General features: G+C 39.7%; 1 protein-coding gene across 6 annotated transcripts in view; it reads right to left on the reverse strand.

The window, feature by feature from the left end:
* Positions 1 to 27,501, reverse strand: part of DIP2B (disco interacting protein 2 homolog B) — a 69,333-nt gene that overhangs the window by 12,783 nt on the left and 29,049 nt on the right. For 4 of the 6 annotated variants that reach the window (XR_011328656.1, XM_069806206.1, XM_069806209.1 and 1 more), the window contains exons 2-25: positions 26,524 to 26,595; positions 19,292 to 19,429; positions 17,812 to 17,937; positions 15,884 to 16,096; positions 13,385 to 13,528; positions 12,454 to 12,573; positions 11,651 to 11,848; positions 11,317 to 11,408; positions 10,703 to 10,813; positions 9,119 to 9,242; positions 8,479 to 8,588; positions 7,661 to 7,763; positions 6,545 to 6,609; positions 6,178 to 6,271; positions 5,878 to 5,997; positions 4,974 to 5,088; positions 4,208 to 4,347; positions 3,858 to 3,994; positions 3,459 to 3,539; positions 2,848 to 2,975; positions 1,955 to 2,069; positions 770 to 971; positions 251 to 360; positions 33 to 113 (exon numbers count right to left, since the gene is read on the reverse strand). Coding sequence is in view for 5 of the 6 variants with exons in the window: in XM_069806206.1 (XP_069662307.1) it covers positions 33 to 113; positions 251 to 360; positions 770 to 971; positions 1,955 to 2,069; positions 2,848 to 2,975; positions 3,459 to 3,539; positions 3,858 to 3,994; positions 4,208 to 4,347; positions 4,974 to 5,088; positions 5,878 to 5,997; positions 6,178 to 6,271; positions 6,545 to 6,609; positions 7,661 to 7,763; positions 8,479 to 8,588; positions 9,119 to 9,242; positions 10,703 to 10,813; positions 11,317 to 11,408; positions 11,651 to 11,848; positions 12,454 to 12,573; positions 13,385 to 13,528; positions 15,884 to 16,096; positions 17,812 to 17,937; positions 19,292 to 19,429; positions 26,524 to 26,595 (2,939 nt within the window). In the remaining variant the exon portion in view is untranslated. The remainder of the gene's footprint in view (positions 1 to 32; positions 114 to 250; positions 361 to 769; positions 972 to 1,954; positions 2,070 to 2,847; positions 2,976 to 3,458; positions 3,540 to 3,857; positions 3,995 to 4,207; positions 4,348 to 4,973; positions 5,089 to 5,877; positions 5,998 to 6,177; positions 6,272 to 6,544; positions 6,610 to 7,660; positions 7,764 to 8,478; positions 8,589 to 9,118; positions 9,243 to 10,702; positions 10,814 to 11,316; positions 11,409 to 11,650; positions 11,849 to 12,453; positions 12,574 to 13,384; positions 13,529 to 15,883; positions 16,097 to 17,811; positions 17,938 to 19,291; positions 19,430 to 26,523; positions 26,596 to 27,501) is intronic. The other 2 variants (XM_069806207.1, XM_069806210.1) reach the window with 2 other exon arrangements.

Genomic DNA, 27,501 nt, shown 5'->3' on the forward strand with positions numbered 1-27,501 from the left:
TTAAAAAAACAACAGCTCAGCACTGACTGTACCTTGGCATTTAATAAAAGGAAGAGTGGGTGGTCAGGAGTCGCTTGAGCTCTCCACTGTAATACCTCTGTCAGGAACTGGTGCTGAAACAGAGAGGCAGTAATTAAATACTAGTGCTTCTACTTCAGAGGCAGTACTTAAGTGCTTCACATTGCTGCTTTGCATTCAGCTGTAAGGTAAATTCTTTCCCATTCTCTAGCTGTAACAAACACTGATTTACCTTTTTAACTAAATCATTGTCTTCTATTTGACCAAGATCTCTTCCAGAGGCTTGAGCAATACGCTTCCCAGCAACCAGGTTCCCCACCATCACAGAGGCAGGGCCAACGCCTGTTGATAAAGAACAGCCACATGAAATGTGGATTTTTAATGCAAAGGGGAAGGAGCTGCCTAGAACTACAATCTGCAGGAAAGCAAAGGTACAAAGATTCTCTGTAGGATCGCACTGCTCCCGGGCATGAATGCAAGAAGAGAGGCAATGAAAGCTCACTGACGGAGTTCAGAAGGCTTGTCTCCTATTCATCAGTAGAGAGAATCCCAATGAGTTCAAAGGTAGGAATCAAAATTCCTGACTGACACATGCAAAGAGAGGCCTCAAACACTCCTCAGCCATGGACCACAAGACAAGCTCTGATCCCCAGCAAGAAGGACACTCAGTGTCAGAGGCATCACTCAGCTTCCCAGGTCTGAGGTAGCGAACTTCAGTTTACTAACATTAAACAAAAGGGGTTCATGTTACCTGGTTGTTTCTGCCTGGGTTTTGGCAAGTTTGTCACACACGTGTGCGGGCACATGAGGATGTTGCACGGATGCAGAGAGCCCTCCAGAAAGTGCTGTTTAGTTTGAGAGATATGGATCCCTCCCAATGGAGTTTTTGGCAATGTGTTGGCTGGCACAAGAGCAAGGCAGTATACACCCACTTGGTGAATGCTGTCAATTGCCTAGAGAAAGGAAAGATGGGTCCCTTGAATTCTTGGTACTACTGAAGACAGTCTACTGTTACTGGCTGGACTGACCTACTGCAAGACAAATCCCTGCATTTATAAGGTATTGGAGGAGCAAGTCAGTCAATATCGTTCCATTTCACCTCTGTAACATCAGCAAGCCCTATGGTAAGAGTTCAGTGCTTGTCAGCATCCCTGCCTTTATCGTCCATTTCATATACAAGAAATCCATTTTTAAATCTTTCATGACCAAAATCCCAGAACATACACAGTTGCTTGATGAATCGTATGATTTTTGATCTTAGGGTTTTATCCGTCTCCTCTGAACCATCACACTCTGTTACCTTTTGTCCACCTCAGCATTTAGGCATCTAATACATTTATTCAGACCACCAGATACTTCCCTGATTTTTCTTCCCAGTTTGCATATGTTACAAGATGAAACATCATTCCAAGGAATGACATACATGCAATGCAGGTAGCTCTCAAGGTAAGTATTTTCTACTCATTCTACTTTCTTAGGACTACACTCATTCAGCTGTTTTAACCTTTCTCTGCTTACTGTCTCCCTGCTGAAAATGCAATTCCAAAGATAAAGGCGGCTTTAAAGCATAATTTTGAGCACCAGCATGGTCCAAGACTAAAGGCAGAGCTCCTAAGCTTGAGCACTGGGTCTGCTTTGCAGTGCTGACAGGCAACTGTGTTTCTCTACACAGTCATCTTGCTAGCATAATGCTAACCACTTTGTCAGATCCTACGCTACTCAGTGTTGCAGCCGCTTTCCGAGGACCTTCAGGACACAACAGAACAGCTTGTACGCAGCAGATGTACCCAGCTTGTGACCCTGTAAAAATACCTTGTGCCAAGAGGGATCATGAGCCTGTGCTCTTTCCATCTGGGGCATGCTGATGGCCTCTGATCTGCCCACACACTGAAAAACTGCACAAACTCACCTCGTCCACCTACGTAAGTGGGCTTACCTGCAACACTCGACTCATCCACTGAAAACTGTCCTCTTCAGAGGCATCTGGCCTCTGCTCTGCAACCACCACAATCCTCTCGTCATAGAAGACAGATACTGAGAACACAGCAATCCTAAGGAAAAGGGGAGACCCATATTGGCACAAATTCCAGTTTTACTCCTTGGGAATAGGAAGCCAAGGAAACGGACTAAAGACAGAACTCATAAAAAAAACCCATGGGGCGAAGATAGAGAAAAAACATTAGACAATTAAAATTGAGTCAAAAAGGAAAGACTTTGTGAAGTATGTAAGGAATTTATTCCACCTTCTGATGAAATTTCTACATAGCATAGTCCCCTGTCCTCTCAACCTGCTATCATATTTCTGTTCCAACCTGTGGCAAACCACCAATGCAATAAAAGCTTTAAAAGTATCTACATGATGTTGGGCGGCTTAAAATCTCCTGTTAAGTCTTAGAGACATGAGCTCCAACCCTGCCTGAGGATCTAGAAAAATATGTCCACAACTGCTAAATAAAATTAAGTATCTTTGGACATTAATGAAACTCTTCCTTGCTGCAGAGCATCAGCCAGCAGCTAAGTACTACAGAGGCTTAAAAGTAAATTCTATAGAGACAGAGAATTAAATCCTCCATGTGGCTGACTTATCTTGTTACTTGATTCCTTCCCCTAAAGTACACAGACTTGCTGAAAAGCCAAACAGACAGTGGGGAAAACAGACCTGTGCTGGGCAGGATCAGGCCAATTACTGTCTAAACCAAAACCATATTTACTTTAACTCAGCTACACAAACAAACCAGTTACTGAGAAATCGAAGACCATACTAAAGATCCTGTTTCACTATATTACATGCAGAAACTTATGGGGAGGGGCAAGGATTATTTCGCTAACCTTCCTCTGTAAACTGTTTTTATTGACTCTACTGCCAATCCAGTTGCTACAATGTCATCGGCGTTATGTCTACGTCCGCTAACTGTCAGCAATCCATCCATTTTTCCAACCACAAACACCAAACTGCCCTGAAAGATAAAAAGGTATCTGTGAGTAACTTACATAAAGCAGATACTCAAATGTCTTTGATGACTTGCGTATTTCATAACTATAGCTAGATCAATGGAATTTGTATAAAAGACGTTTTCTTTCTCTTTGAATTATGTCATTTATGACTAAACCAGGAGAAGCATCCTAGCCACTCAGTGAGACAAGACACTCCAGCATGCATAGCAGAACTGCCATACAAAAAGCTTCTTACACTTGGTTTTAGAAGAATTGGCAATCTCAAAATGTAACAAGCAACGCAGTAAGGCACTGCAATGACAACGTGCTGGAAAAGCAAGGGTTCCTACTGGCTCAGGCAAACCCATTAACTCTCAACTACCTTATCGACAGCAAGCTATCCTTACACATACTTCTGTACCCAAATGCTTTTCTTTTAAATATTGAAGGCTACTAGCACGAACAAAAGAATACAGCAATGCAAGCTCAAAAACTGTATTACTTACAGGTCCAACAAAACCCAGCAAGCCAGAACGGACAAATGGCACATCACCCACTGGAGAGCCAGCCGAATTCACAGGGATAACCTGCAACAGAAGGGAGGACATTGGAGGCAAAGTGGATTTGCCTGAGGATAGAAAAACATTCCTCACATCAAGAATTGCACTACATGCGAGTGAAGTGATGAGGAGAAGGGGAGGGAATTCTCGGTACAGTCGTCGTTTTAGCAGTGTGGGAGATCTTTATGAAAGGGGAATGCTGAATATTTCTAACTGTAAGGAGTTTTTCAGGGTATCTTTTTAAAAAACAACATTAACACTTAAGTTACAAAACCAAGAGATTATACAAGGCTATTGATTCTACACAGAAAATGGGGAAAGAAAGATGCATTCTACTATACATACCTCAAATGTATTCTTTGTCACCCCTGCCAACCCGTAATACATCATTCCTCCTGCTCTGGAGCTAACACAGATTTCACCAATCTCATCTGTTTTACAGAGCTGAGGTGGTCCATCAGGTTTCACTATACACATCATTCCTAGGACAAATTACGCATTGTTAAAATAGTCCCCAAGATTTGCCTTGTACAAGAACTGACACATTTAACCGTGACAGATATGACAGCACAGTATGGGGACTGCCTAACCTCCCCCAACACTGAGGGTGAATATGGGAGAGAACATTTACTGATTCTTTTCCTAAATTGTTCCAGACCATTCACAAAAAGGTCTTATAGGAAACACATTTTTACCTCCTGGCATCACATGGCCAACATCCTGGACAGTGAGAGCAGAGTTTTTATCTTCAGTGTTGACACGAATCACACCAAAACTCAGCCCGTTCATGGACAGGATGGCTCTTCCAGGCAAAGGTGCCCCAGGGACCCCAGGCCTTTGAAGGACACAAAAAGAATACACTAAATCAGGCATACAGGCTATTATTAGACTCAGATGAAGATATCGCAGCAACAGAAATATGCCTATTTCAATGTCTTTTCTTCGCACAAAAAATTTAAAACTGTGAGATGACAATAGAGACTGCCTCCCAGAAGAGCCACATTGATCAAAAAGAAACTGTATTCTTGGGCAAGTGCAACTCTTCTTCCAGCTCTTCAGCTTACCCATGTTAAACACTAGCTCCCAGGCCAGATGTTTACAGGGCTATTTATTACAGAAAGCAGCAATGGACAGAAACAGACTATGAAAATGACTGTCCAAAGTGATACCAAATTTAATCTCAGATTCAAGAATACCACACTAGCTGTGTAAATCAAGAGTAAGAAAAAGCAGTGCATAGTTCTTACAGGCACTGTTGAGCTGTCACACATCTTAAAGGAAAAAAAAAAGCACTCGTATCTTAGGAGAAATGTTTAACAACTTGAATACCTGCGCACACACAGTAAATGTCAGCGGAGCTTATTACATGCTTAAGTCAACTATGACCAACTGATGTGTGAACAAACTTCAGCCTGGATCACTTAATCTAGCAAATAGACTGCAATGCTGTATGCCCATTACCTCCGTATTGCAATAGTCATTGCTTCTGGAGATGTGGCACATGGACAAATTGCCTCTGGTTTAAGCCCATGGCTCTGAAACAAGCTCAGGAAGGCATCACATGAGGAAACAGACCCTGGAAAGAAAGAAAATATGCCACTATGGCTTTACATAATTTCATTTTTAAAATTGTCGTAAAATAACCTAGAAATAAGTGCAGTGTATTTGCAGAGTATATATACTGTATCACTTCTAAAAACTCCAGGTAGCATCTTCCAAGATAGCAGCCACGAAGGAGCTTAAGTGCCTACTAAATGTGACTTGGGAACAGGCGTATTCTCTTGAACAAGTCTGCTTTTCTCCCCTGGTTTGCTTCAGAGTTGTTACATGCTCACGGTACAATAGGCTTAAAATATTTTCCAAACCTCCAAAAATTAGTGCGTGTAGGGTCTGTTTCCATGCAGTGTGCATAATCAAAACAGGTCTAATGGTATTCCAAGTATCCCTTGTGCCATCTAGACAAACATTCTTTAAGCCTTTTCACTAACAGCATTCCTTGCAGATTTTTCTGGGGATTTTTCCCCCTCCAAAGTTCTTCTTAAAAGCCTTTACCTTATCCCCTGTTAGCAATTTAAAACTAATCTCACTGTGTCGACCAGATTTCTGTTTTACACACAAGAGCTCCCCATTCAACTCTCCTGTTTCTTACTTTGCGGTATCTTTCACAACTCATACTCAAAGGATGAAAGCACAGAAAACTCCTTGCCCTGGTGCTCAAGTACCACAATCCACAGCCCTGTGTTACTAGACAGCTGCCCTAACTGAAATCTTCTCAGAAGTATCTACAAAAGGAGCTAAGCTTGAGCCTGTGAGACAACTAGCTGAGAATCCTCTCTCCTGAAAACAGCAGGATGCGCATACTCACAAGGATTTGCACCATCAGTTACAATCAGCATGCGTAGAGAACTCAAACTGACGTCTCTTTGGTCTCGATGGGCCATCATGGCCCAGTGCAAGTCTCGACACTTGACTAAAGCAACTTTTGCTGCAAACCAACACAAAAACAACCATATAAGGACAAATAAAAGCTTTCCATGAGTCATCTTCATATGAATACACACTCCAACACTCCTAAAGGAGAAAATTCTCACAAAAGCAAGCAAGCCTCAATTAATTGCCCTGTGCTCATTTACCCTGAGAACTTCAAGCTAAAGCCCACAGTTACCTTTGTGGGCATGAACTCTCTGCACCCATGACAGCGGACAGGTTTTCATCACAGAATAGGGCACACTGACAGTATGCAGTTTGTTCATTACATTCTGAAAAGCAGAAAAAAGATTTTTAGAAAAGGGCTCACAAAACCTACTAGGAAGCAGAAACAGGAGTCACCCTCACTCCCCATCATCTCCTACCCCACCATGAATTCACATAAGTTTACTGAGGATGATTCCACACTTCCTCCAGAGAACTGCAGATCTAGCAGGGAGAGAAATGGTTGACTTAATAGGTAATGGTCCTCAACCATGTCCTCAAATGCTGCAATTATAAAGAGTTATGAAATGCATCAGAAAGTCTTTACAGGTTCAACTCACCGTTAGAATGCCATGCCACAACCCTGCATCCTTCTTAAAATCCAAAACATTCACTATCGTTTCACCTGGGAGAAGAAAGTTGTAGTTTTGAAGTGAAATGTTCCAGGACAGCTGTGACCATTATTTACGCTAGAATCTGCACACGTTTGAAACTGTCATTTGAATCTGTCAGATCTGCTCTAAGAGGTACACATAGAGCAAGCAAGTGCAGAGCCTTGTTTGTCTAATTATACGTTTTACTAGTCAGAGCTCCTTGTTAGGCAAAATAATGCAACTGAACATCAATTTAAGAGAAGGAACACATCCCAGAAAGTTGCAGGAAAATTACATTCCAGCCTGTAATGTACATCAGTAGAACAGAAAGGGTCTTAACCTCGTTATGCATGAGCAGTAGCAGGGGAAGAGAGTAGAGAACATCATTCAAGCACTGACTCCCAGAAGCAATGGAAATTAAAGTGATGGCTTCCAAAAGACAAACTCTGCATTTTAAAGTACTATGACATACAGCTCTAAAAATAAAGTTTCAGTCATGGATATATAAATTAGCTTGATTTACAAGGCAGACCAGACTAAAACCATATCCTATAGCAGAACACTCTGTACTCCCATCAGCAATTTCCAATCTCCATTTCCGGGTTAGCCAAAAAGCCTCACGCGACTAGTACGGAACCAGTTTATGCAAGAGGTACTTTAATATTTACACGCACTATCAAGAACAGGAGTTTGGAGGTACATTTTAATGGGTGATCAGTACAGTGAGAGGGAGACCCAAGCTCATTGGAAAATGCCTCACTTCTGATTCATCTGCTCCCTTTTTGATTCATCAGAACAGACTTGTTAACTTTCTAGACACGATGCAAATCCCACTTTTTATTCCTCTTCACTATGGTAATGAAACTGATGTAGTTTTGGATGGAAAAGATTACAGACAGTCTTCACTTTTGGGGGAGAATTAATCTGCAGCTTTTTCTTTTACTTTTTCTTTACCTTTTTTTTTAAAGTAAATACTATTGTGTATTGGTTACTCATAGACAGCTGTTAAAAATATGAGAGGCAACCACTGAAAATGATGTCACTGAACCTTCATTCCTTTGATGTTTCTGTGACATCACGTACCTTCAGAATAGTTGCAGGCCTGAGACAAGGCTTGACAGTGAGACAGCATGGCAATTCGAGACACCGTAACACCCATAACACTTCCCTCTTTGCTTGTCTTGTACTACAGAAGAGGAAAAAAAGTCAGAGTGTGACTCTGAATGCCACATATGAAGGAAATTAAATCACGGAATCCATATTAAATAAAGTTTTGTATCTCTAAAGCTGCTAAGACATACTCAAAAAAGTACCTGCTTGTAGAAAGGTATCAGCAAGGTTCACTACTGACAAGATAGTTATTCAGGTAGCAAACATGTTCAGATAACTTCAGAGAGATGTGAGATAAAGATGACAATTGAATGTGTGTGGGTTTATTTCCCTGTTACTGCTTCTCGCAACATCTCTTCCTGCTCCCATAAGTATAACCAAATTACTGTTACTACTTAAACCACTGCAATTCCTAGAAGTTGCCTTACTGAGGCGTACAAATGAAAATAAGCTCTGCTAGGAAGAACAGAAAATTAAAAATGCTGTTGGCTTAAGTAGTTTCAGAAAATTATGTTATCAAGTACACTATCTCAAAGAGCTCAGTTGTCTCAATTACTAGCTTTCTGGAACAAGAACAGTGCTCTCCAATTCATTTTGACCAGCGCTCAAGGCCACAAAGATATTCAAAACTAAAATAAGCTTCACAGCAGGTTGTACACAGTGAAAGACTTGTTTCAGTGGCTAGAAACTGGGAAGTTTAAGGTAGTAAGGCAGAAGTATTGTCTCTCCAGTGATTAGAACATTACATTCAGCTCACAGAAACTACTTTCTATTCCCCATTCACTACTTACCTCAATATATGCTGGCTCAGTTCCTGCAGCTGAGATGTTGGGCTGCCAGTCCTTGGGAGATTTGGAAAGATATTTTGAATCTGTCACAACCCATTTGAGTCTGGGCCAACCTAGAGCCAAAATTAAAGTGGAATATTAATATCAGTTTATTTATTGAGGGATTTATATTCTGCAAGAATACACTAAAACACCATCATTTGTCCAAGTTCAGTTACACAAGCAAAATACCAATCCAAGCCAAGCTACTAGCCAGAAGGTTCATCTCGTTTCTCATCAGGGAGTTCACTGGGCAACAAGGTACTTCCTCTACTCAGGAAAGATCCCCGCAGTATTTCTAAACATAGCTTGTTGTAGCATTAATAAAACTGCTTTTGAACCTGCCAAATGCCACTGAAGCGATCTGAGGACAACCCTGTCTTGTAAGGTGGATTCATCGTGACTTCCAGAACACCAAAGCAATTCTGTTGGACAAATGGATCAATCTACACCATATGCATAAAACCTACAATAGTCAAGTGATGCTATCAGAAAAGTTGCTCCCTTTGCCCCCCCAAAATGCATTCAGACCTCTGACAACTACTTTCAGTCAGTTCAGCTATAGCAAAAGTACAATCAAAAGCAAGTATATAACTGATCTAACCTTTAAATTGCACAATTTCTCCATTTTGGGTTTTTGGAAGCCCTTTCAGACAAACTTCAGTGGTGAGGGCCAAAGCAATACCACAGCTTCCCAGCAGAAAACCAATCTGCTGACCACCAGCATCCTGAGGAAGAAAGGGAAAAAAGTCATTCCTGTTTAAAGATGACATAAGTCAACCTTCCCCTTACCAAAATCCAAGGTTTGGTAATGCTCTGGTAATTGGATGGTAACATTATGGATCACATGGGGAGGAAAAAGAAGAAACAACCCAGGCCCACAAACACTCTTTCCTTTGGTTTGTCCTTCTTTGCCTGCATCCGATGTCTGGCAATGGTTTGAAACTCAGACGACAACCACTGTCTGGCACGGATGAGTACAACTGCTTCTAAGCTTACATAATAACACATTTTGGAAGATGATATATATCCAGCACAAAGGCCTGCTGGGTGAAAATGGAGACATACCTACAAGCCAATAAAAGTCCATAGGAAAATAAGCCACCACAAAAATGCAGAAGGGCTACTTACTCTTCTGCATATCAAGTCTGCTCTTTTCAATTCATTTTGTTCAAAAATGAAACAATTATGTAACTGGGGACAGATTGCAGAGAAATTTGGTGATTCTCAAAGGGAACTCTTTATGTATAAAAGTAGTATTATACTGGCAAGACTAAAATGCACTGAATGTGAAATCCACAGAAAACAAGCGCTCATGCCCAGCATCTAGGCATTGAGCATACAACATTTATTTTCATTAATGGAAGCCCAGATGCTTCAAAGAGGAATGATGAGGCAAAAAAAGCAAAACGTATAATTACACTGAAATAACAAGGCCTCTCTTTCCCCAGGAATTAATTTCTATTGCACAATGATAAAAACACTGAAATGAGGTAGCTCACTAAGAAATCTGACTGGGCAAATACTGGGAGAAGTTTTAATTTTGTATTTGGTTGCTACAGCAGTTGTCATATTACAGACAAATCAAAGCAAAGCTCTGTGACTCCCATAGTATTACCAGACTAGCTTACCATTTCATTACCATCTCTCTTGCCATATGTTTGCCATTATCCTGTTTCTTTTGTTTCCTCTTATGAAATTCTATAGTTTTAGACAGTTCTTGACAAGGCAATAATATGGCAATATTGCAAAAATTCTGGTAAGGGTAAAGAAAACACTTCGTTGAGTAAAGATTTACAAGAAGTGCCTCAAAGTCTTCAGAGATACTTAGCACCTTCAGTCTCTAGCAAAGTCAAAAGACTGGCAGATGCTAAGCATGTCTGGAAATGAGATTCCCTTCACATCAGAGGGCAGATTCACAGTATTGTCTGTACCGTATAACTTATTTGCAGTAACAGAATGGAGACTACAGCAATTAGGTGAATCGACCATTTCCAGCTACTCAGCACAGCTCTCTGGTCAATATGTTTTTCCATTTTTAAACAGCTATTCCAGGTTCACACATTGCGTTGATACAGAGCTGCTAAGGCAGCAGCTGGATGCTGTGAAACCCTTTCAGAGGCTGATGGTCTGACTTGGTTTTCATCCCGCATCAGCCTATCACTCCTCTAAGTTCCATCAACGTTACCTTTCTGGTAAGAGGTACCTCTATAGGCACTGGTATGACTTCTGCTAGGAGACAGCCGTAAAACGCCACCATAAACATGACTGGATCATTGTTGGGATAAACAAGGGCTACCTACAATTCAAAAAAATGTGGTGTTAGTTGAAATACAAAGAAAAATTGCACAGTTCAGATCTATAGTGACTAAAAGTCAGAAAACTTTGTGTTATTTCACATTCTACCACAACATTTTTCACAGGGCATCTTTAAGCACTCTTTCTTCTGCGGAATATGTGGTATGTGCATGAGTTCCTTGCGCAGCAATGTCAGCATTCCCTGTGCACCCATACACATGAAGATGCACACACAGCCAAAACAGAGAGATGTAAAACTCTGTTTTTCTCTCAGAGGTGCAATGCTCTTCCTTAGATGTATTTCGAAGTCCAGAGCCAAGAAGTTGCTTACAGAGGAGCCAGCAGGACTGAAAAATCACAAAAGTTTCTTTCCCAAATAGCCTGTCCCTGGGATAAGAGTCTCGCTATTAAAAGGACAAGATTATAGTGTCTGTAGTAAGTTACAGCCCCCCAAACCCCTCTTTTTATTTCAGAGGGAGAACCAGACAGTCCCAAACTCATTACCCTATCTCCAGGTTTTAACACGGGTTCATTTTTGGTCCCCAGTTTATTAAGCAGTGTGTAGGCCAGCTTGAGACTTCTGCTCCACAATTTGCCTAGAACACAAAGAAGAGAGACTTGCACAACTCTAAATCAATCCAGCATACAAGAGAATATTTCAATTCTTGACTGCTTTTATTGTCTACATTCACGTCCTCTTTCAGCTACACTGCTTTGTCTACAAAGCTCTCAAAAACCGGGAAGGTATTTGCAACCACACTAAGACTAACAACCCTGTGTTCTATCCAATGCTGCTCTTTCTGAGCAGTTTAGTAATGGGATCCAGGGCTCAACTCACCATACGTGAGGGTATAAACTGGTTTTCCTGTAACATCCAGTGCTGTCAGACAGGGGCATTTAGCTTGTGTGGTTCCCCAGCGCTGCAGTGCTGCTTCTAAGGCAGGAGGCCAGTTACAAACAACTCCCAGGGGTTCTCCCTTCACAGGTGTCATCTGACGTCCTTCTGGCTTGGGCTGATTTGGGTCAGGCTGTGGAACTGAAGAAAATTCAATAATGTTTCCAGTTCATCTTTGCCCATTTGTTACCAGTTAGGCTGGAAAGACATACTGAAAACAAATGCTTTTCCTCATCACCTTTAGGTTTAATAACCCCTATCACATATAATTTCCTAGGAAGCCCTTCACAGAACAAAACATCATGAACATAGTCTTCTCCTAAGGTGCTGCTAAAAGGTATTCATTACAACAGTAGTGAGGAAAGTAACACAGAATTGGAGAAAAGAAAAACAGTCTTACAAAATAAGCTTGTAATGAAATTACCATTAAAGACAATCCCTTTTGGGAAATATAATTAAAGTAGCCTAAACAAATGAAAGGGTTTTAAAAATGTATTTAAATAGTTTTGTTAATAAGTTTTAGTTATTGTAAGAAGTTTAGTGTGAGGAGGCCACCCAAAGCTCAGCAGTACAGTAAATTACTTCAAACATTGGTTTTGTATCAGACTATTCATGAAGGCTACGGTTAGCTACAAATAGCCAATCAGAGTCAACTTCAAAAACAATGGGATAAATAAATTCAGCACTGTGCATGTCTGTGTACTTATAACAAATGATTAATAAAAAACATTATTTGGTGCTATTACCTTCCACAATTTCTTCAAAATCATCCACAAAAAATTCTTTCAGCGGTGGTCTTTTAGGTCTTTTCAAGGTGTTAAGCAACTGCTGAATTTTCGTGGAGACTCTACTACTCACAGGAACACCTGGAGGGAAAGATTTTTGTCTAATAAAAGTGTTCGCCATGTCTATTAACATTTATATCTTACCGCCTTCCACCAGAGGATACTTCTCTTCATGCACCCACTCATTCAACTACTGGCTTCCATTATTAAAAGTTGTGCCAGTGCAGGACATCATTAGTAAGTATTATATCAGTTCTGTGTTAACTCAGTGGTCAGAAAATCCTAGTAATAGAAATGAATTTTTAAAGCATTTACTCCCTTCTGAAGGCTGATTTCCATCTGTCTCTGACACACTGCACTTGCTGTAAAACACTGCCTACAGATCTGCGCCTGCCTGCAGTGCAAGACTGCCAGCAGAGGGAGGACACAACAAGACCAGAAGCGTTACTGCTACCCCTCTGCACAAAGGTTTATGCCAACCAGTTTAGAGTGAGTATTATCAGCTTCATGGGAGCTTAATTATAGTTAAGAATTACATTATTTCATTCATCTTACCTTTCGTTTAGGGAATTCTAGGACAAAAGCTTTTAAAAACAATTAGCCTACCTATGCATTTATAATTTTTTTCTTAAAAAGCAGTAAAGAAGAGAAAAGCCTATGGTCTCTCCCATGATTTTCTCCAGTTCAGTACATAGTAGCAAATTGCTGCAGCATGGGAAAGTGTTCATGCCAATGTCATAACTGAGGCATAGGAATGTGTTAATGCTAATGCCATAACCATTTCAAATTTGTGAAGTGCTTAAATGGGATAAACTTAAGTCACGTGATTTGTTCTCCCAGCTCAAGTCCTTAACACCATTCTAATTTCTGGGTACTCTGAAAGCTTCCGTACCATCAGCAGTATCCATGAGACTAGACCGATTAGATCCCTTGTGCATGCCTTTCACGATCCCTGAAGGAGGAAGGTCAATTGCTGCTGGGCGTGCTGAGGAAGAGGAGGTAGTTGCTGTGACATCTGGGGGAACTGAGAAATTTTCTAAAAGAAGGGAGAAAATTGAGATAGCAATTAACATATACCTTTTATTATCAGATGAAACAAGCAAAGTGTTAGTTACCTGTTACCAACAATCTTAAGAATTTAATGGGTTGAATGTGTGGGAGCTCTTATTAATGCTAAACACACCACTTCCTAAATATTAAGTAGCTCTAGGAAGTGCACGTTATCTGTTCTGGAAAACAGAAAACAAAGGCACAAGATGAGTGGCTTTGTCCATGTCAGGAAAGTGGTTCACCAAAACAGAATTCCTATTCTTGGTCTCTAACCTTCGAATCAAGCTAAATCTCTTGAACCTTCAGCACTGTTAAAAAAAAACAAAAAAAAATTGAGATCCACATGAGCTCTGAAATATTCAAAGCCCCAGAACAAAAATCTACATCACCTATGCAGTAATCTCTCTTGCTAGAATTATACTATTTAACTTTTTTGTTAGCAAGGGCTTTCTGAAACAAAACACGCGGTAGGCTATTGACTAAAGCAGATCAGCAAAAAATCATGTTGGCCTTAAATTTCTTCCAGTTCGGTGGCTAAACAGTATGAGCCTGTCCAGCAGTTAAATAATAAACTTAAAATCTAATGAATAGAGCAAGCTGGTTCTTACTTTTGCTTTAAGTTGCAAGACATTGTTCTGCTTTTCAGATGAGTTTGTAAGCTTCGAAACTACAAGTATCTCTGCATACTTCAGTAATTCCTCATTAGCTTTCGCTTAATTAAGTGATTTTTGCTTACATGGGATTTCTTTGTACAACACAGTAGGTTCTATCATCTGATAGGGCAAGAATATTCTATTCTAGCTTAATAGAACCGCAACTGTTGCTTACGAAGGAAAAAAAACAACAATTTTGAAACTGTATGTTGGCTTGCACAGAGAGAGTCTGAAGGAAGTCAGATACTGAATAATTCTCACAGAAAGGTTTTTGTGGCTGATTCTCTGCACCCCTCTTTCTACGGGGAAAAAAAATCCGTTTCTGCATACTTTTGGAGATACTTTGGCAAGGAATATTTCTCATTTATTGAACTTCTAAGATCACTAGGAAGGACATACAACTCCAAACATTTGCAGGACTTTTTACTGCTCTCTCCAAAGAAATATATAAAATTGCACATGTGAGAGTTCCTGTTCATTTAAATTAGGTGTTAGCACAGGATGAATGTGGCATCTACACGGCAAATAGAATTCCAACAAAGATTTAAAGCTTCCATTTTGCATAAAATACTAATTATATTAGATAGTAGTTATTCTGTAGGTAAAAAGCTAGATTACCTTAATTCATTACAAAAGGTAACGTGGCTTTCTGTATGCTCCAATTAAAAACAGCCTCTCTGCTTCAAAGATGCGTTAATTATATTTACTACATTTTGTGGGCATTTTCTCCAGTTTTCCATCTCAGAAAACAATTTGCATCCCAGCAAATAAACAAACAAAAATAACAGCAATAAAAAAAAAAATGAAACAGTTAAAAACACCAGCACTTCTATGCACTGCTTGCCCCAAACCAGTTAAGCAAAAGCAGAGAGCACACAAAATACAGACATCTCCTAAGATGCAGTAATATCTTTAACAGAAGATAAAAAAGACAAACATACACAGAGCAAAAACATACTTTGCAATTTCAAACAGAAGCATCAGCAGCAAGGAGCACCTCAGAGCCTCAAAAAACTGAGCCTGGGGTATCCAGATCTGTAAATTTTGCTCCATCTTCTCAATACCTGGATGCTCTGATTATTTCTCAGACTAGTCATGAAAGATCTGTGTTAAATCTTTACTCTGCTAAAACCATTTTTTTCAATGACATGCTCATTTGCTCACATAAATGTCTGGTTTTGGTTCTTTTTCTTTTCTTTTCTTTTTTAATCTAACGCAAACAATAAACCATTAGGGCTTGTAGCAAAAGGAGAATGTTAAAACACAGCATTTCCCCCACCCAATAGGCAAAGACACCCCTATGGTATTCATCAGGACACAGATGCCAAATGCTACGTGCATATGGCAGCTTTGTACACACAGTAGCTTTAAATAGCTATAGACATAAGTAACACAGTATACAGAAAGAAAGTTGTGCCTACTGATCCTGTCAATACTGTCATCACACCCTGGAGCCTTTTCTACTTCAGTAAGCTCCTGTTCCCCACTTCCCCTTTTTCAACCACCTCAATATTCTGAAATTCTTAAGGAAAACATCATCATGATGGTGCAACTCCAACAAATCCTAACAAGTTCCATCAAAACTAACTAAACTCTTGATCCGAATTTCCCTTATGCAATGGACAACTCCAGCTTTATTAATGCAATCTGAACTTGAAGCAGTTTTTCTGTTCATACCCATCTCCTACCTATTCGAGTATTCGCAAATACATCAGCTAGCGACCCACTGGTCCCTTTGCCTTCTCCATGGGAAAGTGTAGAAGATGCTGATGAAGATGTGGATGACCCCTGAATAGATCGGTTGATCCAAGACTCAGCATTCTGTAAGCTCTGATGCAATGCAGCAGAAAGAGCAGCTTGGCGCCTTAGTGACCCCTCATCCTCGGATGCGGAAGACGTGTCTGTGTGGAAGCAGAAAAGAAAATCTAGCTGCTTAGGGAAAAGCACATTACACTGAACACGCTCTCTTTCCAATTCACATATCAATGGCACAGGCTTGTAATATGAAGAACTTTTTTTTTTTCCACGGGCTGTATCAAACAAGGTTACACTGGCCAAAACAGAAGTTGAAGCAGCAGACACCTGCAACATTTACCCCTGGTGTTTTGCCCCTGTTTAAAGCACACAAAAGATTCACCTCCTCAGACAAGTATCCTTCCCCTGGGTTCAAGTTTATTAACTTATCTCATTACTTTTCCATTCATATTCTATAGTATCAGATGCTGTGTTGCCTAACTGCTAATTCTGAAATGGAAAGTGAGGGGTCAGTGTCATTCTCAAAGCTGAAAATTCACAGGAACAGAACAGAATGCAGGCACTGGGAAACAAATATGCCAAGGCCACACACAGAAGATGCTTTTGTCTGGTATTCTAAATGGGTCCCTTTTAATTGCAGAAAACAAAACAATAAAAACCCCAAACAAAACAGAAAACTACAACAAGGAACTGCATCCTGCCTTTCTGAGAAAACAGATACCTTGCCTATCCTAAAGTTGTGAACTATTTATTTTATCACAAAGAAAGCACTCATTACTTGATATCTTAAATTGTACAGGGCTACATATAAACATTCAGTTAGGCTTTGGCCTAAAACTTACATGTTCTTCAAAGTGATTGCCTGCCTATACTCTAGTTGTAAATCAAACTATTAAATCATGTTCTACCTACTTGCCAAAGCAGAATGCAGTCACGAGCTGAAGGAAAAGACTGATTCCAGACACACTGTAAGTGCTAACTTTATTTGTGTCGTACCCACAGCTCAGAATGTGCTGTAGTCCTGGACAAGTCAGTACAAAGCTGAGACCCAAGCAGACACTGGGAACATGCATTAGTCCCCAGTAGAAAGGAAAAGAAAAAAGGAAGTACGAAGAAAAAAGAAGGTAAAAGAATAGGTATGAGTGAAGTGGCCTAGCAGAGCAGTTTCAGAGAGAGATATGAATTCACAATGAGATATGAATTCATAATCTTCAGATGCCTTCATCAATCCAAATGACTGTGATGCTTCTGTACAATGAGAGACAACATAAAAGTCACTGCCAAAAATTACACACATTCATCTTTAAGCCAATGCGTATAGCTGCTTGAAAACAGAGAGGTTTATTAATAATCTGATGCACATGCACCATAACAGACACCACATTATCCAAGGTATTTTGCTGCATCCATTACATGGGAGGGGTTAGGAAAGAGAAGTCCTGCAAGTCATGGAATCCCACAGGACCACCTCCAAGGTCCTTGCCCAGAAATGCATATCAGTGCAAATCCTTTTCCTGTATGTTGAGTATTAGACCTTAGCAAAATCAAAACGTGAATTATGCAACTGAAATAGGTGTGAGGGAAGCAAAAAAAAGAAGCCTCAGTCCAGAAAGCCCACTCAGCTTTCGCCAATTGATTCTTTAAAAGCTCCCAGAAGAGGAGTCATTTTCACAGCCCTAACAGCAGCTCCATGAAAACAAGCAGCTGCTCAAATGTAGCAGGAAAGCTACAGGAATAACAGACTACCTACAAATATGCTGAAGAGCTTGATTATTTTGACAATTGCAGCCTCTTGATTTGGAAACTGTTACTAAAGCGTACCTTAACATCCATGCAGACACGCACACTGTAAGAACCTAACCTGGGGGAGTGCAGGCATCAGCTGGAGACTGAACAAATGTAGACCTCCTTTTCGTTGGCATGGGCAGGGCCATCTTCTGCTCTTTGTGTTTTGCCAGTGCTGCTTGAACTGCTTCTGTGTGGATATCTGCAAAATGGAAGTTCATACACTCAGTTTTGCAACAGTAGAGGAGGAAGAAAAACACGAGGCTTACACATGTGCAACTATTGCTAGCCATCTGTATTTATGCAACCCCCCCATTTTACAGTACCTTCCCAAACAACTGATTTTGCCACCTCATGAGTAACATTTCCTTTTTTTAAAAAAAAAAAAACCCAAACAACCAGGGAAACTAACTGAGGTTTCTAAAGTTAGCAAGCTAATAGCAGGGCCAGGTTTTTTAGTCTAGAATCTTCTGGATTAGTCATTATATTCTGGTATCTCTAGCAACCTTTATGGAAACCCCAACCCCACCAGATTGTTTCCCTTAGCCAAAGGTTATCCTAAAACTGCTTGTGCATAATTTAAAATATGCCTTTAAGCTAACTGTATACAGCCCCAGGAGCAACTCTCGTCTATAAACTGACAAATTCTGAGCCAGTTGCCTGATTTAGGAAAAATCTTGTGTTTAAAAACCTGACTGGATGCAGATTTCATGTAAATCTTGAAAGTTATGAACTGCAGCTGCAAATACATGTTGATTAGTAACTGAAACAGGCTAGGACATGAGGCCTCCATCTTTAAAGGAAGACACATCACTGGTGATGGGAAGACAACTTATTAAAAAACTACTCTGACAAGGGAGAGCTTATCCACATTAATTTCTCAGATTAATGTATTTTAATTATGCTTTTCCAAAACCCAGAAAACTAGGCTCTTCTAATGCTTTATGAAATGGCAGTATACAATAGCCGTGTTACTGGAGAAGGTATATACTTTATTTGGCCCTGTTGAGAAGAAAACTTAAATCTTATTAATGCAAAGTGAAAACCAAAACCAAGTGGAGACAAAAAATAGGTGCCTCCACCTTCACCTTTCCTTAAGCGGAGAAGGAAATCAGCAGGGTGCTAGTCAGCCATTTCTGCTGCTCTTTGGAAGTACTTTAAGCACAGATAAAGACAGCCCTCATTCTCCAACCTCCTAGAGGAGATATGCACAGCAATCACCAATTCCAGGAACAAATTATTACCTGTCACTTCACTGAATCTTGTTACCTACAGACATCATTAAAATAAGCTTTCCATTCTGTGAACGACTTGCATTGAATAGTTGCATTCAAGCCAAAAAAATCAAGGTGGCAAAAAATTATTTGCTTTTTCTACTTAGCATTCTTTTTTGATTCAGCAGCTGTAGTCCTACAAGTCTGATGGTTCTTTATACAGAACCACCAAGGTAGGACTTTCCATCAGTGGACAAATAATAAGCTTGATTCCTTGAGAGGACAGAGTACATTCTTCCTCATTAACAGGAATCCCAGGTGAACTCTTGCTCCTGCTCTTACCAGATCGATAGCGTTCATCTCTGGCTCCCCCTGAGCGAGCTCGGTGAAATTTGGATGAGGATGATGATGCTGAGGTTGGAGTTGCAGATGGAACAGGCATCTGAGTTCTGGATTCCTTCTGTAATGCTGGATCAACCCCTGGAAAACAGTCCACAATTCTCTGAGAGCAGGAAATAGAAGTAGCTTTTTTTGACCATACTTTTCTCTTTTACCATATAATTACAGGATTTCCCCTTCTTTTTTTCTTTTCTTCTTTTTTTTTTTCCTTTTTTTTTTGTAGTGAAGTGGATCTAATTAGTATATTAACACATCTGTTCAATTATACCCTAAGCAGTTAAGATATACATGTCCCTTCTTTGACCTTAAGAGGCTTTTTCCAGCTTTTTTCTTTTTAAGGGGTTGTTAGGCACCTGAAGAGACAATTTACAGCAAATCTGAAGCAGGTGACATAATACACAATTTCACGTAATTTAAGTAACCTATCAGTGATAAAGGGAGATGAAGTCACCTTTAAAGAATCCATTACAAAATACAAAAGCAAAGGTGATAAGATTCAGATAAATTTTGATAAACAAAATAGTAGATAAGGCAGTTAAGTCCTAAACTTCCATACCCTTAATAGGGCCATCTGCAATGAATTTCAATGTTTTGTGATTTAGTATCTGTATAGTTTGCTCCCTATTTTGCCATGTTTCCAATGGGAACAGGACTGCACCATACTCTCATTGTTCCATTAAGGAGGAAGAGAATTGGCAGTTTAACTTGTGGTAAAGCAATATATGTAACTGCTTTTAGAGATCATAGTCATTTACACCAGTCTCCGTGTAGACGTCACTGCTATAGGCACAATGAGTAAAAGGGTTTGACTGATGCAATAAGTCATTATCTCAAATTAAGTTTGAGTTGTGAAGAAGAGCAAACCCACAGAAAAAACGTGTTGAGAAGTTGGGTTCATTACTCAGTGTTCCACTGACCAGTGTGTGTTATTGACAGGAAAACCAATAACATACCAGCAGCAAGAGCCTCTGCTGTTCACATTAATGACAAAACCAAATAGACCTTTAGTTGTCCAGGTTCTGGCTCCTTTCAGCGTGTCAAGAAGCAAGTGGCTTTATCATCCCGGAAAAGTTTGTTTTTCCCATGAATACAGGGAGCTAAATAGATAATCTGATAAGAAATTATCATTTTACATAATTCAGCAAGGGACACTAGGAATCGTGGCTACTGGAGTCTCAATTCTAAAATGAATCTGTGCCATCAGTGGGAACTTTTTAAAAACCAAAACCAAAAGGTCATATATAGCTGTAATTACAGTTGTCACCTGAAGTCATGCAAAAAGAAGAGCAATTGTGTCATTTAAATATGTGGTGCTTATGAATTTTCACAAACTACCAAAGGATTAGAGAAATGAAGAGGAAACCACAAATATTGGAGTCCAATTCCAGTTATACCACTTTCTTAGTGTGTGGTTTTAGGTAAACAACTTAAGGCAAGCGCCTCAAGCTCAGGGAACTTACAATACCAGCAAATCACACCTAACTAGTTACAGAAATCTTCAACCATCTCCTATACCTTCCAACATCCTAAAAAGCAAAATATTAATTGAATGTTATAGCTAACTAACTATCCAATAAGCCCAGCATTATATGCTTTGGAAAAAATTCAAGAATATGGGGGCAACACGCTCCTGGAAGAAGTCCTCTCTTAACCCCTAGCTTTACTATTTGGCCTGGGAACCTTTTCAAAACTTTTCACCTCTTACTCAAATTTTTAGCAATTCTGTTTGTGATATCAATATGCAATGGAGGCAAGCTACCGAGCTTATGTAGTAATGATTCTTTAAACTATCATGCAAAAAAATCAGAACCTTTATTTCTAGTTAAAAAGAACACATCCTGCTAGCCAGAAATTCTCAAACCATATTAGGGGGACAAACAACTATTCCCCATTTTCACTGGTATTTTTTGGATATCATAACATATACCACAGAGTTCTGTGGTTGCTTATCAAAACTTAACCATCACCTGTACAAAGATGCCAGCAGCACAAAAAATAGAATGGAAAAGGAAAAGAGATTTCTGAGGTTTAGGTGCAGGACCCAGTAATCAAAAGACCTGGACTTCAGAGCAAGATTTTAAATTCAAAATCTCAGTTTACCCACATCCAAAAGAATCAGTGTTTGTGTCCCCTTTCTGTCATTCTGGAGCACATTTCATTGATAACTAGTTTAACATCCTTGTAGCATATACTTGCCTTAAATCAAAAACAAGAGAGTTTTATTTCGATCCAAACACAAGACACCTTCATAGGCTGAGAAGAAAAGCTTAATGCTTTCTGATCATTCAAATATTTACGAATTCAAGTACCCACTAGATGTCAGCAGCAGATTTAACACTATTTTAAATGACTTATTAAATTCATATTCAGTTCTCTAAGCCTTGCAAAAGCATCTCATCTGCTCTGCAAGCCATCACAAGGCAAACATGACATTCCATTTACAAAGGGATCAAATGTGTCTGTAAGTGACATGACACACCAAGAGCAAGCTCTTTGTTTAAATATTTTACTATGACATAATAACATGTTACAGCAGCCTAACAAAGCATTCAAGCACAGATGAGGGAAAAAGTGTATAGCTACAGTAAATCATAAATGGTTATACAACAAAGCAACATAAGTGAGCTAAGCCTGGCAGGTGATAGCTGACTTATTTAGCATTCCCTTTAGAATAATCCTGCTATAGTTGCAGTTCCTGCTGGCAGGATCCAAATCTACAGAAACATGAAGAATAAATTATTTTAGATTTCCTTTTGAAGGATGCTATGGATTTTTTAATTGTCCTTAGTTTTAAAGCAGAATTGACTGCTTTGTGATCCCTGTGTTTTGTTGAAGGAAGAGGTTCAATGATTTAGAGATTCAGGGATATTTTTTTTTTCCATAAAAATATTTTTCAATTAAAAGAACCATTATAAGCATCATGTATGATCAACAAGGATAAATGTTTACATTAATAACAAAGACAGTAAGTGCTAGATTCATCTGACAGAAGAAAAGCAGCAGGCAAACCTGTTATTCTGCTGGTTTGCATATAGAATTGAACAGAAGTGCCAGTGTTGGACTGGCTATTCCTTATAACAAGATGATTTTTTCAAGCTACACACCCATAAAAATCATATAAATAACAAACTCATGTATCTAGGGTTTACAAGTCAACCTGAACAGCACCTCCAGAACACAGGGGACAGCCTCACTCAGCAGCAGGCATGGCTGCATAAGCTTAGTGTGATTGCTGCTGTCTTCCAGCATTGAGAAGGCTCAGAACTCACCAAACTTAGGAGATTCAGAGACTTTTGCAGGAGTTACTAGCTAGATGGATCTTAATTCTGCCTTGTACAAGACATGAAGGAAGAATTCAGGTGCTCCATTGATTTAGTCCTGGATATTATTTCAAAGATTGTGAAAGATACTTCCTAGAGCCAAGTGATAAGCTTTATTTGAAATTGTGATACCCCTCAGACTGAATGAGGAAGAAAATAATTCCCCATTTGTGGTAGCTGCAAGTCAGATCTTGTAAATGGGTGAAACTCTCTAAACAACACTAAGCTGGAGCACGTGTGCATGATTTACAGGTTTAGACAAAGCTGTTTTATCACTGATTACTATTCCACATTAGCTCCCGTTTGAAATAACATGATGCTGAAAGATGGGGGGGAAATAAAAAAAAAGGTAAAACTTTACAGTAGAGTTCTTTCTGCTGGCTTATTGGAAGTCCACAACACACAGGGTGGCAGGAAGGACTCTTCTGAGTCAGGAAATACATGACAGCCCACTTGGGAAGCAAAGAAGAAATGCTTCTTTTCCAAAGTGCCATAAGTTCAAAGAAATGAACCACTAAAGTAACAGAATCTATAACGTTCCCACCTTGTGCTATACATAACAACATGAAGCAGAAAAAACAACAAAACATACATTAACAGCTAGAATTCACAGATCAATTAAAACAGCTTCAAATGTTATCAATCTCAACAGGTTTACAAGCATATTAGTCCTGTTTTCCAACAGCTTTTCCTGAGGTACTGGAATACAAAAACCACCAGATCACATTAATCTTACCTTTGCAATAATGTTCTCTTTGCTTGTTTAAAATTTTAATTTTTTTTTCATCATCATGAGAATAGAAAACAGGAGCAAGAGCACTACAGCAGTTACATAAAAAGGTTGTGACAGTGAATCAGTGCTTAATGAACATAATTTCCTTTACACATTAGCAGAGGAACCGAATGCATTATCTTAAATAGCAAGAAAACGTACTCTGCCAACAGCGTGTGTGCAAGGGCTGCTAATTTTGGCAGAAGGCATTCCAGCATCTGCATTGTTTGAGCTAAAAAAGTTGTAAAAGCTGTTCCAGATTTGCAGCAACTAATATGGACAGGAGCTCTTTCTCTAGGCAGAAGTTTGCCTGTAGTCTGCAGCAAAAACTAGTTTCAAGAGGTAGTGAGTTACTACACCATCTCCTAGTAGCGGAGTAGTTCATCTGCCCATCCAAAAAACATTTTGCAAAATAGCAAAAAATAGCATTGTATCGCACCTTTTAAAATAGGCATAAAAATATTCAGTCCTCACAAATGACTCTGAAGGTTACTTGAAAATGTCAGTGTTAGTCCAATAAAAGCAACATCTCAAGCCACTGAGACCCTCTCTCTGTTTCAAAACGGAACTTATGGTTTAGCTACAGTTGCATTCAGAAAGATGCTGAGGATGAGATGAGAGGAGGGTGGCCTTTCTTTATTTTTGCTGGTGGTTAGTCAGTAGTGTAACATGAAATAAGCATGCCTGTCCTCCCTGTTTTGGTTCAGGCACCAGCGAAAGCAGCATTACTTAACACACACAACTTGGGAAGCTGCTCAAAATACTTTATTCAAAGCCTTTTGTGCAGCAGCCAGCAGGTAACAGAAGCAAAAACTCTGGTATCGCAACCCCATCACCTCAGTAAGTTTCATTTACAAAAATGGATGTTGCACCAGGAAAACATGTATCTTTAGGTAATTAACATTGTTGCCTTAACTCCAAAATAATGAGGCAAGCTCCCAGAGGCAATGTGAATGGGAGCACCGATTTAGCAATAAGAATCTCCCAAATTATAATGCTGACATGCCCTGACATGTCATCATACCTACCTTCGCCTCACTTCACATCTATGAAATGGAGACAATACATTAGCTAACATCAAGAAGGTGCTTTGAGAAATGTAATGCACTAAATGCCAACAGTAATTTTTTTTTTTGTTATGGACTAAATTAATTTTCTGCTCATTAACAAGGTGACCTGATTCTGAATCCCTCATGCGTGACTTCAGCAGGATTTTTACAACAGGACATTCCCAGATATAGGGGCAGCTGGATATAAGATATATAAAAAGCTGGAGGGCTGAGACAGAATGGCAGTCAAAATGCTATCTTAATTGGTGACCTCCTATCAGCCTGTGTCTCTTCCTGAACTTAGGCTCATTCTGCAGCTTTCAAAAGCATGACAATTAAAATAACAGGGCCACAGACAGTCTTGCCAAACACTTTTTTTTCCTCCTAATTAAACAATGTTTTCTAAAACAAACCAAACATGCGTGCACAGTGACAAGCATGAGGGGCACAAGATCATTTCGTCAGATGAAAAGCAACTTGTAGAGCTTCAGCCTCTGCCAGACTCCAGGACAAAAGCAAGTCTGCCAAGAAGGCACTTGAACACACGAAAGGAGCCCACATTTCCTTCTAAGGCTCAAGATCTCCGCTGGTATACACGTTGGGCTGAGAGATTGTAAAACCTGCTTAGCAAATAGCTACTTATGAAGACCTTAAAGACGGATTAGTCATGTGTATTACTTTTTGGTTTCTTTAAATAACAGAAACAGATTTGATACAAAGGTAGCAACCGAGTCATCAGAGATTCCTATCACATCCTGGGTCAGGGAGGCAGTCCTCAGTACTCAGAGAGCTGTTTGCAACAAAATCTCAAATTTGAAGGCTAAACCTCAATTTTTGCTTGCCTTGCTACCTTCAGTATGTTAGCTCAGACAGAATACACCATTCTTTTGTGTGTAAAGCACCCACGATAGCAGTAAGTCTTGGACAAGAGACCGGGCACCAGCTTTATTTGAATATGCAAGCAAAACAAAGTTGAGAAACAACTGGGATGGAGGAGAGCAGGAATGCAACCATCAAGTGTTTTGGAGCGGCAGAGTCTAGAAGTTACCACGACAATGGCAGAGTCCTTTTATGTTCCTCAAGCAATTGCCTGAAGTGAACTGCTGTAATTTCAGCAGAAAAAAACCCTATACAATCTTTCCCCAGTTGATGCAGTGCTGATGGTCAATAAATGCACTTTTGGCCTTCACTTTTTAAAATTTTTTTGGCAGTGGTTCAGTCTCAGTAAATTACAGTAAGTCCAGTCATGACTGCCTGTCATACCCATTCACTCCCCAAACTGCTAAGAGCCAGACACATTAGTTTTTAATGGTTAAGCATCTCAGCATATCAGTAGTGCAATTATTTTGGGTAAGCATCCCCATAATAATTATTAGACATACTTTCAGCCGTGTTCTTCAGTTTACAATTATATATAATTATCCGACATACAATCAGCTCTACTGCTAAGGATCTTTGAACCAAAAGAAACAGATGTAAACGAAGTACATGAATTCAGCTACTCTGGTAAAATACACCAACGAATTACGAAAATTCTAATGTTTCTCCAACAAGGAATTAAGATGGCTGAAAGAAGGATGCAGTACAGACCAACCCTACAGTGAAGCCATTTTTAAGAAGGTTTCAAGAATGATTCTTGAGGGCGTCACACTTCATGATTGATTGAAAGCCCTTGAGTTCTCAGCTGACATGGGAGTAGGACGTGATTTATGTATGTGGGAGATAAAGACAGGGCATACAAAGTGTTGAAATACACAGCACTCTACAGAGGCCCACCAAAGAGCTCTGAAACTACCAGGAATCCCTGGAGTTCAATATGAACAAGCAAACTAGAAGCAAATGACTGCCCATGACTTCATGGCATCCATGCAACCTCCACAGTGTAATTATTAGATAGCTGAAGAAACACATACAAAGCAGAATATTTCAGAGCTGGCAAATGAAATCTCAGTGCTCCACTCCACAGCCATTCCACAGATCCCTTTAATGTCAAGGCTATGCGAAATTCTTGCACCAGCTGAAACAAGTGCCTACCTTGGGTTTGTGGAACATAGGGAGCCAGAAGCTTTGCTCTCTTCTTCTCATACCCCTTTTGTGTGATGTCCCCTAAAAACAAGGAAAGAAAACTCATTTAACCATGTCCTCATTTTTCAGTTTGAGGTCTGTTGGCTTATCTTTCCAGTGGCATGAAGGTTTCACCTGAACACAGCAATGCATATGCTGAAGAAAACCTGAAACCAAATAAAAGCGAGTACATTATGATTTCAAAGCCTCCATATTACAGAACTTCTGCAGTTTCCCTTGGGATCAGAGATATACCCTATGCACTATTTAAATGCAGTAATTTGAATCAGAACAGCTATCTAAATGGAATATCAAAGCAATGAAAACCTAAAAAGGGAAACTCAGAGTGCATGAAAATATTCTGTAACCACAAAGCCAACTTAGGCTAACAAAATGGAGTAATTCCCAAACAACAGGGCAAAGGGAAAGTGCAAATTCAGAGCCTCGTCTTAAACTAATCAAATTGAGAACACCTTTAGCAATTAAAGTGAGCCTGCTGCAGGAGCTGTTTAGGGCACCTCCTAAAACTGAGGCAAGGATGAACAGAGTCAACTTAGACTACTGCCCAGCAAGCACATCCTACGATCCAGAAAAATCAGACTTTTAATCATGTCTATTTGATATTCAGTGAAAGCAGGCTAGGGGGTTGTGTTTTTTTTAACCTGATAGTAGCTGTAATTTCACTGTGTGCTACTGGTAGAAGCATGCAGAAGATGGATGCTTGAACTCCACAGAAGCAAAAACTCCAGAAGAGAATAAGTATTAGTAAACTTTTCACTTTTTTAAAAAACTAATCTGTCTGATCCTGGAGATGTACCATCTGGCTGCTGTCTTTTGTTTTAATTTCTTACATTACATCAGAACCACAAGAAAGACTGAAACCTTGAAGGGATTAAAACAAAAATCCCTGCAGCATTTCAAGCCTTTTTGTAGCCTGACCTGCACTTG

The sequence above is a fragment of the Haliaeetus albicilla genome, chromosome 18 (assembly GCF_947461875.1).
Source record: "Haliaeetus albicilla chromosome 18, bHalAlb1.1, whole genome shotgun sequence".
Lineage (NCBI taxonomy): Eukaryota > Metazoa > Chordata > Aves > Accipitriformes > Accipitridae > Haliaeetus > Haliaeetus albicilla.